Genomic DNA, 10490 nt, shown 5'->3' on the forward strand with positions numbered 1-10490 from the left:
ACTATATCTGAAAGGATTTTCGATAACTAGCTCACCTCTGCTATGTATCTAAACCTCAAGAATTGAATTCAAGTCTGTCTGTAGATTGATCTTTTAACCAACACTCTTTTCTTTTGTAATAAATTTTAGCTTAGTTAATAAGAATTGGCTGTAGCGTGTATTCTGGGTAAGATCTAAGTTATCATTGGACCTGGGTGTGTTGCTGATCCTTTGGGATTGGAAGAACCTTTTCTTTTATTTGATGAGAGAAGATTTTCAGTAATCATCATGCCTGATGTGTGTGTCTGGAGAGAGGCCTGGGGCTGGGCACTTTAAGGGCCTGTATTATTTGGACTTCTGAGTGTGAGTGTGACGAAGTGGGGGGTTTTCTTGGTTTTTCTGTGTTTTCCAGGGAGTTGCATGCAGAGGGAGGGGGACTCAGCGTCCCCGGGTGTTACTGGTTTAACGAGGTGAGGGGAGAGGGAGTATGTTGGTACAGAGGACCGGAGACAGAACTTGGGACCCCAGCCGATGGCCAGGAGGATGGAGACCCCAGCGACTGGTGACCCGGAGACCCAGCCGGTTCTGGCCAGTGGAAGGACAATGGGCTGCGAAGAGAGGACCCCAGTGACCTGATCAGCCAGTTCTAGCCAGACGGGGCCAGAGGACAGAAGAGTGGAGAGGAAACCCAGGCCTTCCTGTTTATGACCCTGTTTACCTGGAGAGAAGCCAATGGACAGAGGGGGCTTGGGGCCGGGGGTATCAGATGCCCAGCTGGGAAGCAGGGGGGCTCTGGGCTGGAGATGGGGAGCAGGCAGAGCCCCCCTGGCTGCAGGGGGACTGGGATGTGCTGGGCTGAGGGAGGCCAGACCTGAGGGTCAGACAGAGTTTCTTGTGCTGGGTTCAACGCTCAATAAACCCTCCTGTTTTACGCTGGCTGAGAGTCGCTCTGGGCTACAGAACAGGGCGGGGGGCCTCAACCCCTTCAGGAGTGAGGAGGCTCAGGGGACCCAAAGCGCGTGGACTCCCTGAGGGGGCCCATGGTGAGACACAGACGTGCTAAGGCTCAGAGAGGTGCGGCTCCAGGAGGTGGAGGGGTCTGACCCCGATAGAGAGTGGAGCCCCCAGAAGGGCTGGCTCACTGGAAGGGGCACCCCCCACAGACTGCACGGGCCATGAGTGGGCACGATCTGTGAGTCCACGGTAGCACCGTCACACCCCCCATCAGCATTCTCTCTCCCATCTCTAGCACTTCCCACAGTGGAGAAGCAGACCCAGCTAAGTGCCCGGGGGGTGACGCAGGAGGAGCCCATGCAGCCCAGTACCCATGGGGGAGAGGGGAGGCAGACCCAGCAAAATGCCAGAAGTGTGTGCGGGGGGAAGGCAGACCTAGGGCATCAAACCCAGGGTGGTGGCTGGGGGAGTGTGTGAAGTGTCACAGATCCACAGCATTGGGCTACACCCCAGGAACCCTTCAATGTTCTGGACCCCTAAAGACTCCCACTCTTCCTCCAGGGAAGACCACAGGGTCTGAGCGCCTCTGGGCTCCAGCCTCCTGCTTCCCAGCGGAGCTCTGCCCAGCACATCGTTTGCTAACCGTGAATTTTCTGCTCTTGGGATGCTGCATTGACGTGGGTCACTGTCAGCACCTTCCAGCCACTTCCTTAACAAGGTGACGCCCACACCTCCTGTCCCACACTACCCCCCAGAGCAGACAACCCCCTTTTCCTCCAGGGCAGTAATGCCAAATACAGATGGAAACTGAGGCACATGGAAGATTAAAAAATAGTCCAGATGTGACAAAGTGAGGATTTCCCCTTGTTATGATGTATATAAGCCTATGGGAGGCTTACTGTTTTGTATGAATGCTGTGTGTGCCTCAGTTTCCCTGTGTGCTGTGCCAAAGTCTAGGTGGTGGGAATAAGGGTGCGTGACTTGCAGGGGCTGCGCTAGCCGCCTGCATGAATGCTATGGCCGCCCCTTCGTAACCTGAGACCCAGGAGGGGGATGTGACCAGGTGACTCTTGGCCAGAAGCAAGGAGGAGCAACTGGCCGGGCAGGGGCCAGGCAGCTGGAAGGGAGTCAGTCTCTGCTGGCTTGGGGCACAGGGGGAGGATCAGAGCCCTGGCTCTGGGCTCCCCTCCCCCCAAGATGGACTTGGCTGAAAGTCACTGATTTCTTTGCTAACAAGCTCTGCCCTACGCTGTGTTCCTGTCAACTAGTAAAACCTTCTGTGTTACTGGCTGGCTGAGACTCACGTCTGACTGCAAAGTGGGGGGGCAGGACCCTCTGGCCCCCCCCGGACCCCGCCTGGGCGGACTCGCTGTGGGAAGCGCACGGAGGGGCAGAGGATGCTGAATGCTCCAAGGAGAGACCCAGGAGGTGAAGACGTGTGAGCTTCTTGCCCTGAACAAGTCTGCTCCAAGGGAGAGGAGGCTCCCCAAAGTCCTGCCTGGCTTTGTGGGGAGCAGTTCCAGAGCATCGCCCGGGGACTCCGTGACACCAGAAAATCCCCCCTTTGTTGCCGGGAGAAGCCATAGCACAGTGCTGAGATGGGAGAGAGCAAACGTCCTGGGAGGGCAGGGGACAGACCCAGCCCGTGGTGCAGGGGGAGCAGGCCCAGCAGGCAGCAGAGGGAGGGATGGGGGGGGATCAGCCCCAGCATGGTGCCATGGGGGCAGACTCACCACAGAGCCGGGGGGGGGGGTGGCCCAGCGCAGCACCTGGGGAAGTAGGGGGGGATCAGGCCCAGCGTGGTGCCCAGAGGGGGCAGGGGTAGCAGGCCCAGCGCAGTGCCCAGTGAGACAGGGGAGTGCACCCAGCAGGCAACCCAGAGAGAGGGGAGCCCACAGGCAGTGGGACACGGATTCCTGTCTTGGAACTGTTCACCAGGGGCTGGGGAAGGCCAGAGCCCTGGAGGTCAGGGGTTTGCTTACCCCAGGAAGGTCTGTCGGGAGCCAGAGCTCCAGGAGGTTTCGCTGCCGGGCTCAGGGTCCTCAGAGGGGCCTGGGACACGGCTGGGATCTGCATGTGAACCAGTTCTCTGCCCCAGTAGGCCTAGACCCAGGCCAGCTGTTTCTCAGGCTGGAGCAGCTGGCAGGGGGATGCATGTGCTGGCTGAATGAGAGCTGAGGGGCGTGTGGGCAGCTTGGAACAAACGTGGGAGCTTCGTGTTAATCTCTTTATTACCCATGTACAGCTCCGTGCACTCCACTTGGCACGGCTGCCCCTGGAGCGGGAGAAGCTTTCCTCCCAGAGACAGGTGCTGCAGCTGTCCAGCACAAGAGAAGCTGGATCTCAGCAGAGCAGGGTGTTTCAGGCCGTGGCGTCCACCTTTCCTAACACCACACCCAGGCACTACCCCCTTGTTCTGACCCAGCCGGCTTGTCATTTGCTGTGCTCCTGAGGCCGCGTGGGGTCTCTGAGTAGGAGTCTATCTCAGAGGACACGCTGGGCCCAGTCCAGGGGGTGCTGTGGCTGCGCGGCCTGCCCGGGGTGGAGTGCAGCCTGGCACACTAGAAGCGTTACTCCCAGGACAGTGTTTAAAAGCAGGGCCAAGCCTGTCAATGTGCGCCAAGTGCCACAGCCCCATGCTCCACCTCGGAGCATCGTGCATTGGCACATGGGACTGGGGCAGGGGCAGGGGCGGCGGACGGAGGCAGACAGGAGCCTTCCCCACAAGGCTGCAAGACAGTCCTCTCACTCTTGTGGGGCCACACAAGCTTCATTCGCTGGTGTACAGGAGCCAGGGGCAGAGCCCCTCTCCTTACAGTGACCCCCTCGTCTCCCAGCCCCTGGGGGGCAGGGCTCACCCTAGTGACTCAGTGTCACAATGGAGCAACAGAGACTGAGAGGCCAAGGGGCACGACCAGGGTGTGGGGCTGCCACCTCCACTGGGGGGTGTGTCTCCGTGGAGAATCAGGAGAGCGAGGGACAGAAGCAGTACCAGAGCCCCCCAACACACACATAGCTTGAGGGCAGGGTGAAGTGACACCCTGGGAAGGCCCTCCCAGCAGCTGTGTGAGCGGGCTGGGCCCTGCCCAAAGCATCCCACGCACCCAGGACATCAAGAGGACACTGATTTACTGCTAATAGGAAATAGCCTTCCAGGACAGAGAGAAAACCCTGCCCTGGGGCACAAGAGCCTAGTGCAGAGCGGCTGCTGTGACTAACAAGCCCTCAGCAGGGCACCCTCAGGCTGCTCCAGACGGCCTGGTCGCAATGGACTCAAGCAGCTGCTCAGAGCCCGAGAGGCAGGCTGGCTTGGCCCAAACATGGCTGGAACTCGCGCGGTTGCGCTGTCCGGAGGCCCGGGCTGCTGCTGGCAGTTGCATCGAGGGTAGTGATGCTGGCACTAATTGGCCCAGTCCCGTGTGAAGAGGGCGGAAGTGTCCATCTGGCTGGATCCAGCGGTGGGAGGAGGCCCAGCCCAGGGGGAGGCTGTCCCACACCCAGGCCCAAGTCCAGGGCACAGCCATGGGGGACGAGGAAACGCCAGGAGGCAGTGGGGCACTAGCTGACGGGGTCTGGGGTGCTCTCTGCACTGGCAGCCACCTGCTGGTTAGGGTGGGCTCCTGTGCCAACTGCTGTGGGCAGGGCCGCAGGGGCAGCACCAGGGACCTCCTCTGGACTGGAGCCCGGGGCCACCCGAGCTGCAGCAGCCTCGTAGTCTGAGATGCGGCGCTGCACAATGGAGGGCATGAGCTGCACGTAGGCACCCATCAGCCGGTGGTTGGAGTGGACAAGCTTCCCAGCGCAGCTATCTAGACAGGCCTCCTGCAAGGACAAACCACGGATGTCACAAGGGACCTGGCTCCATGGGGAGCAGATTCCCATTCCTGCCCACAGCTCCCACTGCCCAGCCCCCGCCTCAAAGGTATCCTGCCATCCTCAATACCCATGCCCAAGAGGCTGGGAAGCCCACGGCTCTGACACACAGGATGCAAAGTGTGACGTTATAAGTGTAATATAATCTCTCACTGAAAGGTGACAGGGCCAGAAAGAGTTAATTAGCTCACAGACTGATCTGACCCAGGGCCAAGCTTTAGAGACTGGTTAAGATGATACTCAATGAACAGAGCTTTGAAATGCAGCCGCATTGTTAGAGGTAGAAGGGGAGGTGTTTGCTCAGGGCTTGGGATGTCAGCAAACAAGTCTTGTCTATCGCTATGGCTTTGATTCAAAGATCAAAGGAGGAATATTAACATTTAGGAAGACACTTGCGTGAAATAGTATTATTGTCTATGTGTCTCTTTGAAGGTTGTGGTAACCTGTATCTGAACTGTCTAATGGGTAAATTACTCTGTGCTAATTGCCAGGATGTTTGGAAGAAGGAGAGTTAAGCCTATTGTTTTCTCAGGCTGAAAGGCTGCTGGAAATGTATAAGAAGCCTGGGACACAATCCTTCATCTCAGATCTGCTCTGGGTTTCAAGAGGAGGAAACCTTAAGCCACAAGGATTGAGATCCCCCGTCACTGACTGGAGCCACCCTGAATATGGACATTGGACTGTAACCTCTGGACTATATCTGAAAGGATTTTCGATAACTAGCTCACCTCTGCCATGTATCTGAACCTCAAGAATTGAATTCAAGTCTGTCTGTAGATTGATCTTTGAAGCAACTCTCTCTCTTTTCTCTTTGTAATAAATTTTAGCTTAGTTAATAAGAATTGGCTGTAGCGTGTATTCTGGGTAAGATCTAAGTTATCATTGGACCTGGGTGTGTGGCTGATCCTCTGGGATTGGAAGAACCTTTTCTTTTATGTAGGCAGAGTCAGCATGAGCTCTACCCTGACATCTGGTGGTGAATTATAGGAAGTGTGGAAAGAATTTCAGGAAGTGTGAATTCTCAGATATTTGCATGGACACGCCCAGCATAGCCCAAGGCAGCCTGGCAGGGTTATTTTGACAGCTCTGGGATCCCCAATTTCTTTGTTATTGGGGCAGGATAAATCAAGTGTTGCCACCTGATTATGTGAATGAGGAACTAGGAGCCTGCTTTATGACAGAGATGTCTCAATTTAACTTAAGTGACACTTGCTAGACAAGGGACATGGGTTCCAAAACCCAGTGAATTGCAAGAGGTTGGGGACTCTGTGTGTGGGCCCGGGCCCCGGCCCCTTTTGAGGGCCTGGAACACCAATTGCACATCTGCCTCTCTCCGCTGTAAAAGAGCAGAGCTAATTTTGCTTCCACTAGGAGTCTATCTAGAGGCTGCTGAGCTGAATTCACGTTGGGCCAATGGTGCACCAGCACCAGGGCTCCCCTATGAAGAGCTGAGATCACGGAGTGCTGTGTTAACTAGTGAGGGAACCTGAAGACCTATCGCTAAGCGGCTGGCAGAGCGGAGCAGTTTGCAGTGTGTTGGAGCAGCCCATGGAGCAGTGAGCTGGAGGACCAGCACAGCTGGTGGAGTGGAGCTAGTCGTGGTGAAGGCTGCAGCAGAACTCCACGGAGAGGTGGAGCAGTTGGCCCTGGCCCATGTAAGGTGCCCCATAACACCTTATGTGGACTCCCCCCCATTTCCACCCAGGCTGGGGGGGGTTAAAACTCTGCAGATAAAACTCTCGAATTCTAGGGTGGCACTGACCAGAGACTTTGGGTTGTTGGACTTTGGGGTGATTGGACTTAAAACCCTAAGGGGAAAAAGGACAGTGCCAAACGTACTTGGAGGTGGGTTTTTGTTTATGGTTTGTGTTATAACCCTGTTTGTGGTGTTTCTCCAATGGGATGCCACATTGATTCCTTCCTTTATTAAAGGGATTTTGCTACACTCAGACTCTGTGCTTGCGACAGGGGAAATGCTGCCTCCTAGAGGTGCCCAGGGGGATGTGGTATGTGAGTGTCCCAGGTCACTGGGTGGGGGCTCGAGCCAGTTATGCATTGTGTTACTGAAACGGAACCCCTGGATACTGAACCCGGCCCTTGCTGCTGCCAGCTCAGAGGGGCGGAAGGGTTACATTTATATGATGAGATAAGATTCTCAGTAATCATCATCATATCTGACGTGTGTGTCTGAACGGAGGCCTGAAGCTGGACACTTTAAGGGAGCTGCGTTGTTTGCACTTCTGAGTAATCAGTGAAGTAACACACAGGCTCTTCTGTGCTGGTTGGTAAATCTAAGTATTGGAATAACCACCAGTTTCTGGGGTTTGTCTGCCCCAGACAATTGAGTGAGCTCAGCTGGCTCCCACAGGCAGCACCGTCACACAGCTCCTCGGCCTGGAGAAATGAGCTCCCCTGCAGCCCTGTGCCTGGGGGACTGGCAGGATCCAGAGCTAACCTCCTCCCTGGTGAGTGCCCGGAAGTTCAGGTTGGAGACGCAGCGCAGGAAGCAGAGCTCAGTCATCTTGTTGTAGACGAGCAGGAAATCTCGCAGCTGGAACGAGAGCAGGGGGAGGGGTTCGACCCTGACTCTGTGACACTCCCACCCCCCACCGGCTCCGCACAGATCCCTCACCCCTCTCTGACTCCGGCACTGGTACCCCACCGCCTGGCTGGATAGCCAGCAGCTTCGGCTCAGCCAGCCCCGGCGCTCCGGTGGGGCTGGGCTCACCCGAGCTCCTGTGCTAAGGGCGGCCGTTCTCTCAGGCAGCCGCTGCGCTGGGCATTACACCCTGGCTAAGGGAGCGGTCTCGCAATAGGACTGTAAATGGGCACTCGTCACCGAGCGGGTTGGTTCTTGGCCCTGTACTACTCAACCCCCATGTGAAGAGCCCCAGGGCAGCAGGAGACACCCAGGCTACCGGGGGGTGAAGGCTGCAGCAAGTCGCCCGGGCAGGCTGTGGACACCCTGCACAGCAGGGTTAGAGCAGGTCGGGGACACCTGCGGGGGGGGGAGATGACACTGGGCCCCGCTCCCCCCCGGCCAGAGTCTCCCCCCCGAACCCCCCAGCACAGCAGGGTTAGAGCAGGTCGGGGACACCTGCGGGGGGGGGCAGACAACACTGGGCCCCGCTCCCCCCGGCCAGAGTCTCCCCTCCGAACCCCCCAGCACAGCAGGGTTAGAGCAGGTCGGGGACACCTGCGGGGGGGGGGGAGATGACACTGGGCCCCGCTCCCCCCGCCAGCATCGACCTCCCCCCAGCACAGCAGGGTTAGAGCAGGTCGGGGACACCTGCGGGGGGGGGGGGGGGGGCAGAGGACACTGGGCCCCGCTCCCTCCGGCCAGCATCCACCTCCCCCGAGCACAGCAGGGTTAGGGCAGGTCCGGGACACCGGGGGGGGGCAGATGACACTGGGCCCCGCTCCCCCCCGGCCAGAGTCTCCCCCCCGAATCCCCCAGCACAGCAGGGTTAGAGCAGGTCGGGGACACGGGGGGGGGGGGCAGAGGACACTGGGCCCCGCTCCCCCCGGCCAGCATCCACCTCCCCCCAGCACAGCAGGGTTAGAGCAGGTCCGGGACACCGGGGTGTTGGTGTCACTAAGCATAACCCTACGTAACTCGGGAGGGTGGAAGGCCACAAGAGTATGGAGCCTTCCTGGTTTTAGGCCTCAGCAGACAAGAGTCCCTCCATGTTTGAACTTTAATCGACCTAAAAGGCCAGGTGTAACAGCCGTTATCAGTTGCAACAGTTCTAACTGGTCTAAAGCAGTGGTGATAAGGCCTGTGCACCTTTAGCAGAAGGACAAGATAACTTGCAGAAGGAAAACTTACTAACGAGCTGCCCCGGCCAAGATTACTTAATGCACCTGCGCTTACGTAATTGCTACAGGGGGAGGAAGGAGGAGGAGGGAGGGGAAACGGGGGATTGCTAGTCAGTGAGAAAAGTTCTCATGGATATAAAGGAACAGACTGCTTGTTTTAGGTGTGCTTGATCTGAGTCAATCTCCCTGCACCGCTTTGAGATCTCAAATAAACTTGGTTTGCTTCTCCACCCTGGTGTGTTTATTGGCGCGGCACACCAGGCGATGGACCCCCCCCGCTGTTGCTTGGCCTCAGGCAGTTATCTGCCGGCAAAGGGGGGGGGGGGCAGATGACACTGGGCCCCGCTCCCCCCGGCCAGAGTCTCCCCCCCGAACCCCCCAGCACAGCAGGGTTAGGGCAGGTCCGGGACACCTGCGGGGGGGGCAGAGGACACTGGGCCCCGCTCCCCCCGGCCAGCATCCACCCCCCCCAGCACAGCAGGGTTAGAGCAGGTCGGGGACACCTGCGGGGGGGGGGGGGGGCAGACGACCCTGGGCCCCGCTCCCCCCGGCCAGAGTCTCCCCCCCGAACCCCCCAGCACAGCAGGGTTAGGGCAGGTCGGGGACACCGGGGGGGGGGGGGACACCGGGGGGGGGGGGGGGGCAGAGGACACTGGGCCCCGCTCCCCCCCGCCAGCATCCACCTCCCCCCTGCACAGCAGGGTCTTAGAGGCAGGTCGGGGAAACCTGCGGGGGGGGGGGCAGAGGACACCTGGGCCCCGCTCACCCCCCGGCCAGCATCCACCTCCCCCGAGCACAGCAGGGTTAGGGCAGGTCCGGGAGACACCGGGGGGGGCAGATGGACACTGGACCCCCGCTCCCCCCGGACCAGAGTCTCCCCCCCGAACCCCCCAGCAAGAGCAGGGTTAGAGCAGGTCGGGGACACCTGCGGGGGGGGGCAGAGGACACTGGAGCCCCGTTTTCCCCCCGCCAAGCATCCACCTCCCCCCAGCACAGCAGGTTAGGGCAGGTCGGGGACACCTGCGGGGGGGGCAGAGGACACTGGGCCCCGCTCCCCCCCGCCAGCATCCACCTCCCCCCAGCACAGCAGGGTTAGGGCAGGTCGGGGACACGTGCGGGGGGGGGGGGGCCAGAGGACACTGGGCCCCGCTCCCCCCGCCAGCATCGACCTCCCCCCAGCACAGCAGGGTTAGAGCAGGTCGGGGACACCTGCAAGGGGGGGGCAGAGGACACTGGGCCCCGCTCCCCCCGGCCAGCATCCACCTCCCCCAAGCACAGCAGGGTTAGGGCAGGTCCGGGACACCGGGGGGGGGCAGATGACACTGGGCCCCGCTCCCCCCGGCCAGAGTCTCCCCCCCGAACCCCCCAGCACAGCAGGGTTAGGGCAGGTCGGGGACACCGGGGGGGGGGAGATGACACTGGGCCCCGCTCCCCCCGCCAGCATCCACCTCCCCCCAGCACAGCAGGGTTAGGGCAGGTCCGGGACACCGGGGGGGGGGGGCAGATGACACTGGGCCCCGCCCCCCCGGCCAGAGTCTCCCCCCCGAACCCCCCAGCACAGCAGGGTTAGGGCAGGTCGGGGACACCGGGGGGGGGGGCAGAGGACACTGGGCCCCGCCCCCCCCCGAGCCGCCCCCGCCCTCACTCACACTGCGAAGTTGCTGCTGTTCTCCCGGCGCCTCCATTCCCAGGCCACGTGACCTACACTGCGGCCTTGCATAGACCACGTGACTCAGTTCTCCTCCGCCCGACCCTGCGTGACTTCACACACCACTTCCGCCATGGGTATGACGTTACTAACTGGCCGCCAGTCCTGGCCACTCTTAGGAAAGCGTTTTTGGTCATCTTTACGTCACTTCCGTCCA

At 59.7% G+C, this 10490-nt stretch overlaps 1 protein-coding gene across 2 annotated transcripts; it reads right to left on the reverse strand.

The window, feature by feature from the left end:
- Positions 1–3146: 3146 nt before the first annotated feature.
- TIMM10B (translocase of inner mitochondrial membrane 10B) lies at positions 3147–10481 on the reverse strand. 2 transcript variants are annotated; one of them, XM_030546857.1, is made up of 3 exons: positions 10362–10481; positions 7262–7357; positions 3147–4755 (listed from the first exon to the last, which is right to left on the reverse strand). In XM_030546857.1, exons 2-3 carry the CDS (start codon positions 7325–7327, stop codon positions 4492–4494), a joined length of 330 nt encoding a protein of 109 aa, XP_030402717.1. In that variant the 5' UTR covers positions 7328–7357; positions 10362–10481; the 3' UTR covers positions 3147–4491. The 2 variants fall into 2 exon arrangements, with proteins under 2 accessions (XP_030402717.1, XP_030402716.1); XM_030546856.1 differs by lacking the exon at positions 10362–10481 and adding an exon at positions 10275–10358.
- Between the last annotated feature and the right edge of the window lie 9 nt (positions 10482–10490).

This window comes from Gopherus evgoodei, unplaced genomic scaffold (assembly GCF_007399415.2).
Source record: "Gopherus evgoodei ecotype Sinaloan lineage unplaced genomic scaffold, rGopEvg1_v1.p scaffold_49_arrow_ctg1, whole genome shotgun sequence".
NCBI classification, from domain to species: domain Eukaryota; kingdom Metazoa; phylum Chordata; order Testudines; family Testudinidae; genus Gopherus; species Gopherus evgoodei.

Coding starts and splice junctions, on each gene's coding strand:
- TIMM10B (XM_030546856.1), bottom strand. CDS start 10,310: ATGGAGGCGCCGGGAGAACAGCAGCAACTTCGCAGT. Junction 7,358..10,274: donor AACAGCAGCAACTTCGCAGT/GTGAGTGAGGGC, acceptor CTCTCGTTCCAG/CTGCGAGATTTCCTGCTCGT. Junction 4,756..7,261: donor GGGCACTCACCAGGGAGGAG/GTTAGCTCTGGA, acceptor TTGTCCTTGCAG/GAGGCCTGTCTAGATAGCTG.